Consider the following 19,206-nt stretch of genomic DNA (forward strand, 5'->3'; position numbering starts at 1 on the left):
TGAAAAATAGGGGGTCCTTTTTGCTTCCCACTACTTAAAGCGGGATTCCACCCTAAAGTGGAACTTCCGCTGATCGGATCCCTCCCCCCCTCCGGTGTCACAATTGACACCTTTCAGGGGGGAGGGGGTTGGAGATACCTGTCAAAGACAGGTATTTTCACCCACGTCCGGGCATAGACTCCCGTGGGAGTCTACGCCATTTCCTGCCCTGCCGCGCTGTCTGCTGGGACACACACGGGTCCCAGTGACAGCGCGGAGATTTCCTATTGCGCGGCGCGGATCGCGCATGCGCAGTAGGGAACCGGGAAGTGAAGCCGATTCGCTTCACTTCCTGATTCCCTCACCTAGAATGGTGGCGACAGCAGCCGAGAGCCGAGCGATCGATCGGCCTCGGCTGCCGGCATCGCTGGAACCCGGGACAGGTGAGTGTCCATTTATTGAAAGTCAGCAGCTGTAGTATTTATAGCTGCTGGCTTTTAATAATTTTTTTTTTTGGTGGAATCCCTCTTTAAATTATAAATGTGTAGCACAGCCCCCTAGAAGACTGCTTAGAATTACCTGCTTATCTGCACAGCCATGACCTGGTGAACATTCCAACCCACCTAACACTCTGGGTTCAGACATCCTTGTTTCACTGTGGAGTAATAATCAGACAACTCAGCGTATTTAGGTTCTATGAATATTTTACTTGAACCATAAATGGGGAAACGTTGCTACAAAGAGGAGGTATTAGAGCTGCTGAGTTTTTAAGCAACAGCACCAACTCAACAGAAAAACCCCCTCTAAAAGACAAGACGAGTAATAACAATAATATATATGTGTACACATCCCTAAATGATAACGTTACTCCTTAGACAGATATTTCAGCAACTACATATACTGCCACAATTTAAAAGATGGATCCTAGCCAGCCTATAATGCTAGCCTAAGAAGGGACAGCAGGTCTAAAATTGATAATATAGGGGCCTCTTGTATCACTGATTGCAATAAAATCCACATTGCAGATATGATGTTCTTCACCTCCTTGTTGGAGCTTGTTAATCGTATTATAGTTAGGTATAGTGGAAACAGTAAATAACTTGTAATGAGAAAGGCTAACGATGTGTAAGCACAGTGTTCAAGTAAATGCAGTAAAGTATGCGTGCAAAATGTCTCAAAGTAACGGTGCTGAGAATAGGTAAGGGTCGAGTGATTTTTGCCCTCTCGACAATGACCAGATCGTTTCAATCTCTTGAGGACAGAAATTCATGTAGCGACACTCATTCAGCAGATCCACTCTCTCGTTCTCCGGACGTGAAGCTTGACACCAACCAATAGACAAGCTACCGGAGTGATGTTGGAGATATGTCCGACAACAGCCAGCAGAGTTAGACCTTTCATTTTGCGGATTGGAAGGTGGTATTCCGCATGGTAGGCTGCTTCCTCTCTCTCCCTGTTGCACAGAGAGGTCTGTCTTACATCAGGCCCAGGAGAACTCTCCGCAGGCTTTTGCTTCTTTTTATGGCTACATCTTCCTGACAGCAGCAAAGATCCCTGGGATATGTAGTCCTGGCACATAATTGAGCAAAGCTGACCAAGGGATGGATCCTCTAAAAACTCGAGAAGGAATCCTGTCCAGGGGGACTGAAGCAGATGAAGCTAGTGAGCATGTCTGGGAGATCTCCAAGGAGAAGACAGCCAGGTGGGCTGGTGAGTGTTCGTCGGGGAGGACTGGGTAAGGGCAGTCTGAGATGGATGCATTCGGTCTGGGAGGACTGTAGAAGCTTAGCCAGGAGGGCTAGAGTAAGGGGCAGCTGCAGTCAGGTGGGCTGGCAGGGTCTGAAGAGTTGGTGCTGGGATTAGTAGCCCCAGGACAGCTGGGCATTAGGAAAAAACAAACAATCAAGAAACGGCGCAGCAAAGAAACTTGTGATATGGTATGAAAAAACGCATAAAAATCTTTTATTAAATATAAAAGAACAATGACAAAGACATCTGAGCCTCCTGGGATGTTAGAAGCATAAAATCCATCGAACGTAATATAAAGTCAAAATGTAAACTGACAGATGTTTTGTGATAAATCTCCCCTGAAGTCTTTTACTTGTGACTTTGAGGTAACAAAAAACTGCACTGCCACCAATCAGCTGGAACATGGGGACTTGGTGAACAATCCTCACCCAGAAAGGGGAAATGACAGTACTTGATGGAAAACGGAACTTTGTCAAGTGCAGATAAAATGAACTGTGTTCCTGAAGTCACTCACTGTTAGTAGATGGACTGCGAGACTAGGGCACCGCAGCTCTAAGCCTGTAGGATGGAGGGGAGGTATTTTGTCCTGCTCCGTATGATGGTTAAGACTCTGGAAAGGAGGTGCGGTGCTAACTGTCAAATCTGTCTGCTGTTAGGAATACTAAAAAGACTTCAGGGGAGATTTATCACAAAACATCTGTCAGTTTACATTTTGATTTTGTTATGATCTATGGATTTTGTGCTTCTAAGATCCCAGGAGGATCAGATGTCTGTCATTGTTCTTTCATTTATTAAATATAATTTTTATGTGTTTTTTCATACCATATCACAAGTTTCTTTGCTGCTCTGTTTCTTGATTGTTTGTTTTTTGTATCTTATCCCACCAAGTCCAAAGTGGTTCAACAGCTGCACATTGACACTGACACTAACTATAGGACATAATTTTAAATAACGAGCATCTTGCCATATGGACAACCGTTCCCAACAAAGGGAATATTCATTTTGTGCGCCAATGACTTTTTTGGTTTATACAGCTGGGCATTAGGACTTTCCTATACTATTAAAGGGGCCCACAGTCCCTGTCTATAAAGGGCATTTGCTACCAATCTGAGCCCTTTGGTCAGATCACCCAATGGTGTGCCAGCTAGTCTTGGTAGTTGTAATACTTCAAGCAAGTGTTATGCTGGAGGAGCTGAGGAGTGTGTAAAAGATTGTACAAAGTTGTCCCTTTTTAACGCCTTTAAAATTCAATACCCCTAATTTTTTTTGAGGGGGCGCAAAGAAGTTTTGAAGAAAAATCATCAATTGCAGCCACTGTGCCCATCAAACACTGCCAGTTTGCCCTTGAGTGCCCCCAGTGTGACCCCCCCCCAGCCCGCTCGCCGTCTGCCCGGCACTTACCTTGTCTTGGTGGGGCATTGGGTGACGGCGACGAGCGGGGTCCTCCTGCTGTCCTCTCCTCCTGATTGGCTGTAACAACCAGCGCTATTGAATGCCTATCAGGCGACCGGTAACAGATCCAAGCACCTGATTGGTGGAGAGGCGGTTTAGTGTTAGGAAAGTGAATTTTCATTTGCTTTTCTAACACAGCTGAGTGACCTGCGAGCGTCCAGAGCAGGTCACTTTTTTTTACGCTTATAAGAGCCTATGGCTCCAATCGGGTGCTTTAAAAACTCACCCCGTCACTGTAATTCAGGTGCCCATAAAGGGGCCCAGCGCCTGAATAGGGGGTGCCAGCTATGCATGAATCGGTGATAGAGGGGGTGGCAGGAGAGAGGGGGAAGTGCCCGTGCACCCTTATGGATGCACAGCCACTGCTGCAAGGACTGTTTTTTGGCTCGAGTGCTGTGGCAAATTCTGTGTGCCTGGCTGCGCAGGGTGGGGTATCCCTTATTAACAGTGGCTTCTATGGGGCTAGTGCTACATAACGCCCATATCACCCCCCTGTATAGTTATGGGTCCAATGACCTACAAAAGCTAAAGAGCTGTCCTTCCTAATCGCCAAAGTATGGTGCACTGGCTTATGCCAACTTATAGATGGGCGACAGGGAAACCTGGCTGTTTTACAAAGGAGGGGGTGAGTTGGAATGTGAATTTCATAGTAAACCATTCCCTTTCCTTGATTTGACACTTGCATTGGTACCCTGCAAGCAAATGCCTTGGTCCAGGTCAACTTTTTAGTCCACATCTGGCTCCTTTGATCTTATTGCAGGCCAGTAAATCAATCACTTTTAATCTCCATGCCCCACCGCTAAGGGGGTATGTGCGAATTGGGTAGGATTCTGGTATGCAATCTTTTGTTGCGTGCACCCTGCCATGTAAGCTGATCATCCTGGCATCCCAAGATGACATCCAGCAGACCAGATGGCTCTTTTATATCACATGTATGGCTTTTTGCTGTCTTATTGCCTTCCAACATATCCTATTGCAGAAGTGCCTACAGTTACTAATGAAACTATTGTTAGGACAGTGAGTAAGAGAAGTGCTTTAGTAGAGCCCCTATAGCAGTAAAAACCTGACAGGGACTCCTTCTGCAGTCTAAAACAAAGTTTGGGTTGATTATATACTGTAACAATTGTGAAACGGCTACACAGGAGAGAGGGCAGTAAGTATCATTTAGTTTTTTTTGTAGGTACAAACTACTTTTTATTGAATTGACTGTGTAATACTAATGTCTCTCTTCTGTTAAATTGAATATTTAACCATCAACCCAATTAATTGAAAGGTGGTTTGTTTGTTTTTCCAAGGTAGGCGTAGGTAGGTTTTTTGCCTGATTTTTAGGTGAGATGAAGGTAATTCGAATTCTGTAGTCTAAATGAAATTCTGCAAAGTCCTTCTTTTTTTTTTTTTTTTTTTTTTTTTTGTTCTTTTTACCTACAGGTAAGCTTATAATAAGGCTTGCCTGTAGGTACAGTGAATATCTCCTAAACCTGCACCATTAGGAGATATTTACTTCAGTAGCGCCAGTTAGGTTACCAGCATATGCACACTGCGCTCTCTATGGATGGCATGCCGTCCCATTGAGAGAGCTGTGCCACATCTGTGACTCCATCTTCACCTAGTCTTCCTTCAGGGTTTGCAGGCCCCAGCCGTTTGAATGAAGGCCCTGTCGGTGGTGTTCAGTTGCTGTTTAAGGTAGGTCTTTCATAATGTGCTAGTGCATGCCTTTGCACGTTTTTTGCACATTATGCTTTTGCGTGGAGAAGATAACACAACTTTTTTTTAAAAAAAATTGCTGTTCACTACCGCTTTGAGCTACAATGCAGGAACATTAAAATTGCCTCACTCAATACGTGCACATAAGTGGTAATTGTGTAGCTGGATTTCCTATCCTGCTTGATCATTCATTCTTCTAGGGCAGGGGTCTCCAAACTTTTCCATATGAGGGTCACATTGTATATTTTTGAGGTAAAAGAAAATCCCCATCAGGGTCCCCATCGGACTCTTCCCAGCAGAGACCATAGGCAGCCTCTGCTGACCTTAAGTCTTAATCGGGAGAGAACATGCCACAGATTCTAGCTAGATACAATTCTGCAGCGGGCCGGTGTGACACATTGGACACATCCCTGTTACCCCAGCTACACATAAATAATCATAAATAATTACACATACATTTTCCCTTTTGACTGTGTCTTAATATAAAAATTAAAATAGCAATCAGTAAATCGGTAATAAAGTCAACTAACCAGGTTAAGAAGACCTAATGTATAGGTTGCCTTAACTAAATACATATTTTAGCTTGGCAGATATGAAGATTTTTGTTTTTATATGGTTTGGCCCTTCTCTTAATTTACCCAGCATCAAATGTTCTTCCTGACGCATGTTAAATCTTGTTTGCATATGGAAAAAAATAGTTTCAGTAAAAATCCCTCAGCCTCTCTAGTTAGTTTTTTCATAATGCTGTTTTTTTTTTTTTTCTTTCTTTTTTTTTTTTCAAACACTGAATAATTTTGATCAGAATTCTGATCTGCACATACAAAGATAGTCAAAGCAGAAAGACGTGTAACTGGTGCCTTTTGGATCCCTAATGGGGGTTCCAGGATGTTAAATGCAGAGAAACATGGAATTGCGTAGTGCTGGAAAGGAACAGACTTTTGCTAGGCCCAGTCGAAATTGGCGCAACCCTTCTTTCTCAACCATTGTAGAAGTCCATTTCTCTTGTTCCAGCCAAAAAATTGTGATGTCTGCACCTGGCATTTATAGCCAGTTGTAGTTTAAAATTGGTGCTGGTAGTTTCGCTTTTATTTTTATTCTTGAAATCCATATTTTTTTTTTTTTTCCCCACAGGTGGTAAAGAACATCCCTAATTCCCATGTACTAGCATGCGCTCCTTCCAACAGCGCTTCAGACCTCCTGTGTCAGCGTCTGATGAAGCATCTAGACAAGAAAGACATCTACAGATTATTAGCCAGCAGTAGGGACTTTCGATCTGTGCCAGAGGATATTAAGGTATTATTATTATGTTGTCACATTCTTATAACCTGTTCTATAAAGAGGCTTTCCATTTTAAGCACTTACCCACCTGCTACTGATGGTCAGGGTGTCGCGTTCAGATACCTCATTATTCAACTGTTTTTCTCAAGTTGCAGAGCCGATCCATGGCTACCAGCTGTAAGCACTGCTGACTGGCTTTCTTTGGGTGCCACAGGCTGCATTTGGAAACTTACAAAATTCAAATGCAGGCTGTGTCACAAGACACAGAAATGTTCTAAAACCTGCATATCAAAGCATTTTAAAACGGGGACTTTCCTTCAGCACATGCCACAGTTGGAACTGCATGCATAATAATAAATTGTACAGCAAATGCATGAATTGCAACCTAAAATGAAAATAACTAAAAGGTTCCCTCCTATAGTACAGTACTATCATCATTTTAAAACCATACCAGAGAATCCAAAAACTTATGCTCATGTGCAAAAATAAAACCTGTATAATGCACACAAAAATAATGAAAAATCCACATACATAGAGCTTGGTGATGATTAGTGTCCATGTAACACACCCAGGAATAGAAAAAAAAAAAAAACTCCCATGAGTGGTCCGAACAGGTCCACCTGTCAGTTTTTCAGCTGGACTGTTTTCATCCCCATTAACTGGTGGGTTGTGTCTGCCTACCACCGATCTGATCTAGTCCCATAAATTAAGGTGGATCATATCGGAGGGAGTTGGGTGTAAACAGAAAGCGGAGCCTGTTTACAACTGGCTGTCCATAGAGCAGGCTGCTCCATTTCTGCAGAGGACAGTGCTATCCTCCCACTTTGCTCTGATCGTCAGACAGATCCCCTACTGATTTAAAAGTCTGCCTTGTGTGAAAGGGGCCCTTAGTGTGATATTGTTCAGGCCCCGCTCACACTTTTTTTAAACATTTTTTTATTTTTTAGGAGTGGCAACAACGCCACTTGAATAGGCCTACCTCTTCCAAAGGAACGCACTAAAGCTCAAAGCACCAAATGTTGTCACTGAGCCAAATGCGTTTTCACTCCGCAAAACTACCTGACTGCTACCCACGTGTGGGGGCCATTAAGAAATAATTGCACCGCGAATGTCACACATTTTAGCACGTTTTCAGAAGCGTATATTTCTGCTATGCCCAGGTGTGAACAGGGCCAAGACATTTATTGTAAATATATTGTATTCTTGTATATATCACAATGATGCAATGTTGCAAATGAAATTCATAGCGAAACAACCTCAGTGAAATCCTGCAGCTAGCGGGGGTACTTTCCTCAACAGAGGGGAGTACTGGCTAGTCAGTCAAGGAGCGCTCCTGGCCTGATCCACCTGCACTGTCCTGCTCTAGGTATTTTAAACCCCCGGTATTCTCCCATATTTTTATTTTTGTTTCTGAAAATATCCAGAATCCTAGAAGGGATTGTCTGCTTAAAGGTTCTTGTACAGAGTCTACATAATGCCTTACTTGGAACCCGCTGACAAAATGTACATCCACCCAGTGAGATGAAAAGGAAGAGGCAGTTGTGCACTGGGGTTTTCGTAAAAGCACCTGCTTTTGCTCTGACATTCTCCAATTGCATACTGTGTTTGAAGAGAGTCCTGCGGGAACCATTACACAGGCTCTGCACCCTGCACGACAGTGGACTAATCTTTACATTGTTGCTTTTGGTGTTCTCAACTACATTGATTTAATTTTAAATATTTCTACATTCTTTATAGCCTTGTTGTAACTGGAATGCCAGAAAAGAAGATTATGAGTATCCTAGTAAACATCGCCTGACACAGTACCGAGTAATCATTACAACTCTTGTTACTGCTGGAAGGTAAGATGGGCATATTCTAGTTCAACATATTTATATTAGTGGCCAGTTTGAAAGAATAGTAACTTTTAACAACCAAACTTCCCATTTCTATTTCTCCCCCCCCACCCCTAAGCAGTCTTACTGTGGAAGTCTGAACTTGGCTATGAACTAAGCTAGCTTTTTCACATATCTGAAGTGGCTCAATTTGTAGTGGACTTTCCAGCACAGGGCTTTTGATGACAATTTAGCATTTCATGTCAATATTTTTTCTGTTGATGCACTACGCATCAGCATAGACGAGTGGGGGCCTGTCCATACAGGGCGCATGGGTATCGCCAACCCTATCCATGCATCCAGCCCCCTAAATCTACATGTGGGGCACCGGACACATGGATTCCATTCGGGGTTGTGTGTCCAATAGCGAGCAAATATTTCTATTGTCACACTTATTCTCCTCCCCAGCCAATCCGGAAGCAGGTCATGTAAAATCACTGCAATGGTATCATTTTTGTTGTGCCAGTACAGTCTGGAAAAGGAGGATTTTAGGTGTGATCAATGTAAAACAACTGTTTAGTCTCCTAATTAAAAAAAATAAATAAATAAAAAAAAATAAAAAAAATTGGGCACTGTTGAACACTTTTCCACATATGTAGATGACTTGTGCAGTGTGCACTGAATTGCACATGTTGTGTAAAGCAGAGATGGTATGACAACCTGCTTATCAACTTGCAAATGATCAGATGCTCATATGTGTCACCAGGTAGAGTATTTTCTACTTCACCGAATGTGGTTCAGTGATAAATCTGCAGTCTTTAATTAAGAAATCAGATACACGTAGGACTACCCAGAGTTCCAAATTATGACTATCAATTGCCAAATAATACCCCATTTTTTTATTGCAGCAAACAATCTTTTGCAGTACTATAGCTGCTGTACACAGAGAAACCAAAATTCTCTAATACCCTGTTGTACTCAAAAGTTCTTGGTTTGTCTTTCCCTATCCTTCCCAGATGCTGTACAGAAGCTTTTGGTCCCTTTTTAATATTCAAGTGGTTCTGCACCTTTAAAAAAAATATTAAAAGCCAGCAGCTACAAATATTGCAGCTTCTGACTTTTAATTCACACTTACCTGTCCCAGGGTCCAGCGATGTCGGTGGCAGATGACGAGCGATCGTCTCTCTGCTGCCTCTGTCAGGGAATCGGGAAGTGAAGCATTGCAGCTTCACTGCCCGGTTCCCTACTGCACATGCGTGAGTCGTACTGCGCGTCTCTGCTGGTCCCCGCTGTGTCCTGGGAACTGTGTGTTTCCCAGAACACAATTGGGGGGGGGGGGGGGGCGCTATCTGCGGAGGTCTGCGGGGGTCTTGTCCCGGAAGTGGGTGCAGATATCTGGATTATCCAGGTAACTACACCCCCCTCCCCCCTGAAAGGTACTGGAGGGGGGGAGGGATCAGATGAGCGGAACTTCCACTTCAGGGTGGAGGACCGCTTTCAGTAAAAGATTGTGTGGAATATCAGATATTGCTAGATCAGCTGCAAAGCAAGAAATTTAGAACATTGCTAATGGGGAAAAATTGACTTTTAAAGACTGCTGCTCTTTCTGCGCAAATGTAGCGTGACATTGCAGAATATTTTTGGCAACGGGCGTTACACCGCCAACAACTAATATTTTTTAATATATTATTGGGCATTGTGTAAAAAGCAGTCTGTGGATTTAATTGGCTAGTTTTGTTCAAATTTTTATAATGGCTGCTTTCTAAGAAATAATAGCAGAAGAGCCAATGCTGAGAACAAGAGAAGGAATCTTGCCTGCTACCCCAACATTCTTAGGTGGGCTTAAATAGGTATTCAACAGAACTCTGTCCACTATGCATTTTAAAGCATGATCATGGCAATGGTCAAGGAATAAATCTGTATTTTTAGAAGATTTGACCTTTAAATGCATGATTGTAATTGTGGCATGCAGGACACGACACATTACTGGTGAAATAGCTTTTTTCTAACCATAACAGGAGGTCAGTGCTTCACACAAAATGCTCTAAGGCCCCTTTCACGCTTGTGTGACTTGTCCTGCAACCTGGCACTGCAAAGTCGAACGACAAGTTGTATCCCATGATTTTCAATGAGTACCGTTCATATCTGTGTGACTTCAAAGTAGTCCCTGAACTATTTTGATTTGACTGGAGGTCCAAAGACCTCAAGATTACAGAGGCATTGCTGTAAGTCATGTGTCTTTCAGGTCATACAAGTCTGAAAAAAGCCCTAGTGTAAGTTTGGGCGTACACAAGAATTTTTTTTTTTTCATTCAGGTGGTGTCCCCCCCCCCCCCCCCCCCCCCAAATCAGTCAGTACGGCAGAGTATGGCCAGCTTTAACGTTTTTTTTTTTTTTTTTTTTTATTTATTTATTTTTTGCTGGCAGATCTTTAATCTTGAACAAACCTATTGAGATCCACAAAGCAAGAATCAAACACAGCAGCAAGTGCACACAATCTCCTGTTTATATAGGTTTTTGTTGATTTTTGTATTAAACAATCCTTTTGTTCAGTGATGTATCTTTTTTTATTTATTTTATTTTATTTTTTTATTTAGACTTGTATCAGCAAACTTCCCATCTGCCCATTTCACTCATGTATTTATTGATGAGTCTGGCCATGCAGTAGAGCCAGAGAGTGTGACAGCTGTGGCAGGTACAGTAAAGGCAATTCAACATAACTAGAAGCCAATCTCCATACTCAAACCTATAAACCAGAAAATGTATTGTGAATTAAATTTCTTCAGAAATTTTACATCTGATGACCGGAAAACCTAGTTGGTGTCCTATCATTGGTAACATTTTTATACAATTGATTTTTTTTTTAATCAGCGTAGTTAATCAACCACTTTGTAATAATTACCACTTTGTATTTTGTCTTTCTTTTTCCACCTTTTTGATATACGTATTTTACTAACTTTGTTGTATTTAATGCTTTCTAACATACTTGCCACATTTCTAACCTAAATTATGGAAGTACTGAACACATTTTTATGTACAGCAAGGTTTGGCAATGTTTTTTTGAGGTTTGCGAGATGGTTTTGTGAGAGGGTAGTTCATGGCTTCAAGCTAAATTCCAGTAAAAAAAAGTTCTAACTTTGAATGGCATAAGGATTTTATTGTAGTAGTCTGTGCCCCAACAAAGGACTTGCTGTCAATAAAGCTAAGTGAGGCAACAGCCTCAGGCAGCACTCAGTAGGGAGCGGCACTTGGCAGGAGTGCCAATACCAGACACGACATCCTCAGCTCCGTAACATTTCCCTGTTTTACAGAGGGCAACCTTACTAAGCTAGTTGCTAGGGCACAGTGCACCTGCCTGTACCTTGGCTGGGCAGCAGAAATAGGGTGGCATGGGGGGAGGTCTGGATCCTGGGGGAGGGGGGATGGGGGGGGTGTCCATCTCCTAGAGAGCACGAAGAGGTGGCAAAAACATATAGTCAATTAACCTAGGTATGCTTCTGGTCCCAGAGATGCATCAAGATTTGAGAAAAATGTTCTCTGAAGTGGAAATCCTAGTATACAACTAAACATGTCTTCACTGGATGATTTTTTCATTCTTTTTCACTGGTAACTTTAACCTTTTGGATTTCCCCTCCCTCGTTGATCAGATTACAATGATCTCTAGGACAGAATATGAGACTGAATAGCCACAAAAAAGCACAGATCCAAACAAAAAAACGATATAAGTTCCAACGATTCCCTGTTAGACCCCAAAATAGAGAAAGTTCGGGGTAAAGTTCTGTTTTAAAAAAAAAAAGGAAAAAGGCATAAACCTAAATTGGCTCAGTACACTCAATTGGGTTTTATTTCTATCTTTTTGAAGATGCAGACTTTCTGAAGAACCACCATCTTCTTTTTGATCTTTCACCCTCTAGATGTTTAATTTGTGTAGCCCTTTTTTGGGGGGGGGGGGGTATAAGAATTGGCCCTCCCCAAAAAGTATATTGCGGTAAACCTGTAGGTAAATAAGAGAACCAGAACCTTCACTAAAGGAGTGAGTTTGCTAATGAAGGCAGCGTCCACCCAGGACAAGGTCTCTATGAACATACAGGATTCCCTTTCTGGGAAATTAATCGGTAATTTAAATAAAGTAATTGGATGCAGAGAAACTACTTCAACCGGCATGACATTAACTGTAAGTATACCCCTTTCCCGCCGAGCGTACGCACATCTGCGTACTCGGCTTCCGGGGGTTATACCGGGATGATGCCCGCACCTGCAGGCATCATCCCGGTACCGATTTTTACAGCAGGCGATTGGCTATCCAGGCATAACAACCGATGCGGCTAAAAGCCGCTCGGCTGTTATGCCGGAGGAGCGGGAGGGGACGCCCCCCCCTCCCGCCGCCTCTCGCCGCTGTTACCGGTGCTCCCGCTCGATCGGGAGCACCGATTAAAGATCCGTCGGCTCTGGCTGCTGGGGAGGAACTGGAACGAAGCCGTAATCGGCTTCGTTCCAGTCTCCTCATCGTAAACACGGAAGCGACGTCATGACGTCACTTCCCGTTTACTCGGCTGCCAATGGCGCCGGTTTTAAAAAAATATCCGGTATTCAGAATCGCCGTTTTCGGCGATCTGAATACACTGAAGTGTAAAGGAGGGGTGGGGGGTCTTTTAGACCCCCGATCCCTCCATAAAGAGTACCTGTCACCGCCTATTACTGTCACAAGGGATGTTTACATTCCTTGTGACAGCAATAAAAGTGATCAAATTTTTTTTTTTTTTTTTAAACAATTTAGTCATTTAAAAATAAATAAAATAAATAAAAAAATAAAAAAAAAATTTTCAAAGCGCCCGCCGTCCCCGCGAGCTCGCGAAGCAAAGAAAACGCATGCGGAAGTCGCGCCCGCGTACGTAAACGGTGTTCAAGTCACACATGTGAGGTATCGCCGCGATCGTCAGAGCGAGAGCAATAATTCTAGCAGTAGACCTCCTCTGTAACGCTAACCTGGTAACCGTAAAAAATGTTTAAAGCGTCGCCTATTGAGATTTTTAGGTACCGTACTTTGTCGTCAATCTACAAGTGCGCGCAATTATAAAGTGTGACATGTTTGGTATCTATTTACTCGGCGTAACATTATCTTTCACATTTCGCAAAAAAATTGGGCTAATTTTACTGTTTTGTTTTTTTTTTATTCCTGAAAGTGTCCCTTTTCCCAAAAAGTTGCGTTTAAAACACCACTGCGCAAATACCGTGTGACATAAAATATTGCAACAATCGCCGTTTTATTCTCTAGAGCCTCTGCTAAAAAAATATATATAATGTTTGGGGGTTCCAAGTAATTTTCTAGCAAAAAATATGGATTTTAACTTGTAAACACCAAATTCCAAAAATAGGCTTAGTCATGAAAGGGATACAGATGCACACCAGTATGTAAATAATATTTTATATAAGAAAAGATTAATAACCGTACATGCATCCAATGTATAGACATGTATTGTCAACAAAGGGCCCAACAAGAGTTCAGGTGGAACTATTAATAAATATACCTCCAGATGAATGTTGCAGTAATTGGTATTGCTGAATTGTGGCTTCATTCTTCACATGACTGTGCTATTAATATTAATATTCCTGGCTATGCTCTTTTGGTAAGACAGGGTAAAACGGAGGGGTGGTGGTGTCTGTCTCTATGGTGTCCGTTTTATGAAGCAGTGAAATCTATTCACTGCTTCATTCTCCGGCATTCTCAGAGATCATCTTTCTCCTCCTATGTGCCAGTTTATGAAGCGGAGTAGATCTCTTCACTCTTGGAGGGGTGAAGCAATCTACAAACACTTTGAATGGTGGAGAGCGGCTCCTGATACTGGAATCTCGTGAGACTTTACGAGATTACAGTACCAGAATTTCACTGAAACACAGATATATATGTATACACATACATATGACAGGGGGACGTGGTTACAGTGTTGGGGGGGGGGGGGGGTCTGAATGAGGCATAATGAAGTTAAAAAAAAATCTTCCTCTTTCCCCCTCAGATCCCAGCCACCCCCCCAGATTCTCTCTTTACTCCCCGATTCGCCATCTCTGAGCTGGTGAATCGGGAAGTGTGAATTCTCACTCAGATTCCCAGCGAAGCGCTGAGATCGCAGCTTCATAAACTGGCCATTACTGTGTCAGTCTGAGGATTCTCCATGTGTGGAGATAATCAGCGGGAGAACATGTTCAAACACTTCTCCCCCGATTATATCTGTTTCATAAACTGTTTATGGACTGAGATCAGCGGTGATCCTCGGGATCACTGCTTCATAAACAGACACCTAATGTGAGAGGTGATCTCAAAGCGAATGTGAAAGAGGACCTAGTTGATGGAGAGTGTGATGAGTCGAAAGCATTATGGCTGTAAATGTACATGAGTGTGCATACTACAAAGGTTATAATTGGCATTTGTTATAGACCGCCTAGTGTTAATGTGGAGGTTGAGACTCCGCTCCTTGGACAGATAGAAAAGGCTGGGACAGTGATGATAATGGAAGATTTTAACTACCCATAAATGGAGTAATGGCACTGTTGGGACAGTTCAAGGACAAACATTGATGGACCTACTACAAGATGATGTTTTATGGTCCAGTTTGAGGTCCTGAATAGGAATGATGCTCTACTGGACCTGGTAATCTCAAACCATGCAGAGCTTATTACCAATGTTCATATAAAAGAACACCTGGGTAGCAGTGACCATAACATGATTTCATTTAATGTTTGCTGTAAGCAAGAAGCTTTATACTGGAAATATAAATGCACTTAACTTTAAGAGAAAAATTTTCAAGGATGAGGGCTGCTCTCCAAGACTTGGACTGGGAGAGAATATTGGTATCTATTACACAGAACAGATATGGGAATCTTTCAAAGACTGTATGTGAAATCACTGCAAAGTATATTCCCATGGGCAATAAGTTTAAAAGGCTAAAAATAAAATGTGGCTCAAAAAAAACTATAAAATAGAAAAGGGCTGTTAAATTTAAACGATGATAGTGTTCCTTTATTTCCTTTTTACATAGTCTGTTATAGTCTTTGTAACATATATAAAAATGAAGAATTCAAAATCAAGGAGAGATTGCAAAAGATAGGACAAATATATTAATACTTTAAAAGGTCAGATTTGAGAATTTTTAGGCCTTTTACTAAAAAATCTGGAGTGGGTGATTGGGGTCAAAGAGAAGGCAAAGTAAATATTTTGTGCCGTTCTGTGTATACAAAGGAGCATGTGGGAGCTTGTGTTCATAATGGGGATGGTATTGACGCAGCCACAAATATCCACAATGGCTCAAAAGAGATATGGTCCAGAATATTCTGTCTAAATATAAGGTGGATAAAGCACCTGGATCAGATGGCACCCACCTGCGGTACCTAAAAAAAAAATTGAGCTCTGTCATTTCAAAGCCATTGTTTCTATTTTTTAGGGACTCTTTAATGACTGGAATAGTACCACTGGATTGGCGTAGGGCCAATGTGGTGCCTATATTAAAGGGATTCAAGTGTTTACCAAGTAACTAAAGACCTGTTTAACTTCTATAGTTGGGAAGATGCTGGAGAGTTTAAAAAAAAAGACCACATAGATGAGTTCTTGCTAGAAAAAAAATATTTTAAGCAACAGACAGCATGGATTCATGAAAGACAGAAGTCATCAAACCTAATTTCCTATGAGGAGGAAAGTAACACCTTGGACAAAGTGGTGGCTGTGGACGTGGTATGCTCGGATTTTGCAAAAGCGTTTAGCACAGGCTTGGAAAGATGAGTTTGTAAATGAATAGAAAACTGGCCAAAAGAATTCAGAGAGTAGTGATTTAATGATTGTTACTCTGAATGGTCTGAGTAGGTATGAGCCGAACACCCTGGTTCGCACCAGAACTTTCGAACGGACCGAAAATTCGTACGAACTTTAGAACCCCATTGAAGTCTATGGAACTCGAACGTTCGAAATAAAAAGTGCTAATTTTAATGGCTAATATGCAAGATACTGTCCTAAAAAGGGTTTGGGGACCTGGCTCCTGCCCCCGGGGACAATGCCTAAAATGGTTTTTAAAAATGTCCGTTTTGGCGGGAGCACTGATTTTAATGATGATTAAAGTGAAAAATAAAAGTGAAATATTCCTTTAAATATCGTGCCTGGGGGGTGTCTGTAGTATGCCTGTGAAGTGCCACGTGTTTCCTGTGTTTAGAACAGTCCCTGCACAAAATGACATTTAACGGAAAAAAAAGTCATTTCAAACTGCTTGCGTTTTTAATGTAATATCTGGTTCCGGCAATATGGATGAAAATCATTGATAAAAATGGCATGGGTAGCCCTCCCCTGCCCATTACCAGCCCCTTTGAGTCCTGTACGGATATTAAGGGGAACCCCGTACCCATATTAAAAAAAGGAAAGACGTGGGGTCCCCAGGCCCTATATACTCAGAACAGTAGTATACAGGCGATGCAAACAAGACAGGGACTGTGTAGATTTGTTGTGTTAAGTAGATTCTGTTTGTAATTTTGAACTGGTACATTTTTAAAGTGTAGCTCTAGTCAAAAAATCTATTTTTAAGCTTTTTGGAAAACATAGGGAAGAGTTATCACCCCTGTATAATTTGTTTTGCCATCCGTCTTTTTTCAAAATTGGGCTGGTGGCATCACCCAGAACCAAAAATGTTCTTCCAACATATCAGCGGAGGAGGAAGAGGATAGACAATCAACAGGACAGTCACTCAGCATCAGCATAGGCAGTCTTGAAGGGATGTGATATTTAAAATAAAAATTATTTGGGTTATATCAGCTTCAGGTGCTTGGTAGTTGTGGGTGATCCAAGACTGATTCATCTTGATGAAGATCAGTCGATCAACTGAGTCAGTGGACAGGCGCACCCTGTGATCGGTAACAAAGCCACCAGCAGCACTGAAGGTGCACTCTGAAAGAACGCTGGATGCAGGACAGGCCAGTAGCTCAATTGCATACTGTGCAAGCTCTGGCCAGTGATCCATCCTCAAGACCCAGTAAGCCAGAGGATTTTCGGTGGGAAAGGTGTCCAAGTCTGACCTTGCCCCTAGGTATTCCTGCACCATGTAAATCAGACGCTGGCTATGGTTGCTGGAACAGATCATACCTTGGGGCTGCGGACTAAAAAATTGTCTGAACGCATCAGTCAGACGGTCACCTTCTCCACCGCTCCTTCTGACCGATGCCTCAGCAACACGTTGTCCAGGACTAGGCGTTTGTAACCTCCCAGTCTCTGGGAACGCGCTGCACAGACCTTTATGCAAGGCCTCCCGGAGATGTCTCATCCTCTGCTCCCTCTGCGATGGCAAGATAAGGTCGGCAACCTTACCCTTGTACCGTGGATCAAGGAGAGTGGCCAGCCAGTAATGGTCCCTCTCCTTGATCCGAAGAATACGAGGATCCTTCCGCAGGCTTTGCAGGATCAGGGAGGCCATGCAGCGTAGGTTAGCTGAGGCATTCGGTACGGAGTCCTCTGGGTCACTAAGGACAACATGATCCGCAGCTACCTCCTCCCAGCCACGTACAAGTCCACGGGTTTCTTGGGACTGTAAATCATCTCTACAAGACTGCTGATGCTGAGTGCCAGCCTCCACCTCCATGCTGATACAATCCTCCTTCCTCCTTCCTCTGTGATGGGTGGGACAGGAGGAACACTGTCTGGATAAAGGGGGCCTTGAGAGGCAAGGAAGTCCTCCTCTTCCTGCCTCTGTTCTGCCTCAAGTGCCCTGTCCATTATTCCACGCAGCATATGCTTCAACAGGTGGACAAGAGGTACAGTGTCACTGATGCATGCACTGTCACTGCTCACCATCCTTGTGGCCTCCTCAAATGGTGACAGGACAGTGCATGCATCCCTGATCATGCCCCACTGGCGTGGTGAGAAAAAACCGAGCTCCCCTGACCCTGTCCTGGTGCCGTAGTCACACAGGTACTCATTGATGGCCCTCTGCTGCGTGTGCAGCCCCTGCAGCATGGCCAACGTTGAGGTCCACCTGGTGGGCATGTCGCATATAAGGCGGTTCTTGGGCAGGTTCAACTCCTTTTGGAGCTCAGCCAGCTGAGCACAGGCATTAAATGATCAGCGGAAATGCACACAGACTTTCCTAGCCTGCTTCAGGACATCCTGTAGGCCCGGGTACCTGCCCAAGAACCGCTGCACCACCAGTTTAAGGACGTGGGCCACACAGGGCACAAGGGTCAGTGGTCCCTGTCGGAGGGCAGAGAGGAGGTTGGTGCCATTGTCGCAAACCACCATTCCTGGCTTAAGCTGGCGTGGCGTCAACCACCTCTCGGCCTGCCCCTGCAGAGCTGATAAAATATCTGCCCCAGTGTGGCTCCTGTCCCCCAAAAAAACCAGCGCACTGGAAGAGACCATGGAGGAAGAAGAGGAGGGGGTGGAGGAGAGAGGTGTGTCACAACCAGTAGTAGCATTTTGGAGGCGTGGTGGCGGAACAACCTCCAACACTACTGCACCTTGTCCTGCATCCTTCCCAGCTGCCAGAAGAGTGACCCAAAGACAGGTAACATCCCTGTCCATGCCTGCTGGACCATGAGTCAGCGGTAATATGCACCTTACCGCTGACCGCCCTGTCCAGCGAGGCAAGGACATTGCCCTCCACATGCCGGTAGAGAGCCGGAATCGCCTTCCGTGAGAAAAAGGCGTTTGGAGACCTGCCACTGAGGAACCGCACATTGTACAAACTCACGGAAGGGGGCCAAGTCTACCAACTGAAAAGGCAGCAGTTGAAGTGCTAGCAATTTAGCCAAGCTAGCATTCAACCACTGGGCATGTGGATGGCTGGGAGTGAACATCTTTCGACGGTCCAGCAGCTGGGGCAGGGAAATTTGCCTGCTATAATCGGACGTGGGTGTACTGCTAGCAGAGTGCCCGGAAGCACTTGGCTGTGACGCACCTAATTCTACACCTTCATTCCTCTCAGAGCAGGTTTCAGAGAGGACTGAAGGTCTAGAGGGGTTGGAGATCCCAGCTGATGAGGAGCAAGGAGAGGTCCGCTTTGTTCTTTGGTGTGGGTCTTTGAGGTACGCTTGCCAAAGAACGGCATGGCAGGTCAACACATGTCTGGTCAAGCATGTAGTGCCCAAGCGGCTGATGTTTTGGCCACGCGAGATACACTTGAGACATATGTTGCAAATAGCAGCGGTGAAATCTGATGCACTCGTCTCAAAAAAGGCCCACACCAAAGAACTTTTAGAATAACGCG

General features: G+C 43.6%; 1 protein-coding gene across 2 annotated transcripts in view; it reads left to right on the forward strand.

Moving 5' to 3' along the window:
- The window catches only part of LOC143982645 (putative helicase MOV-10), a 153,556-nt gene that overhangs the window by 92,316 nt on the left and 42,034 nt on the right, over positions 1–19,206 (forward strand). For both annotated transcript variants that reach the window (XM_077481543.1, XM_077481544.1), the window contains exons 11-13: positions 6,016–6,177; positions 7,900–8,003; positions 10,573–10,670. In XM_077481543.1, coding sequence (XP_077337669.1) covers positions 6,016–6,177; positions 7,900–8,003; positions 10,573–10,670 — 364 coding nt within the window. The remainder of the gene's footprint in view (positions 1–6,015; positions 6,178–7,899; positions 8,004–10,572; positions 10,671–19,206) is intronic.

This window comes from Lithobates pipiens, unplaced genomic scaffold (genome assembly GCF_037356315.1).
Source record: "Lithobates pipiens isolate NorthernLeopardFrog02 unplaced genomic scaffold, aLitPip1_a1.2 Scaffold_16, whole genome shotgun sequence".
NCBI classification, from domain to species: domain Eukaryota; kingdom Metazoa; phylum Chordata; class Amphibia; order Anura; family Ranidae; genus Lithobates; species Lithobates pipiens.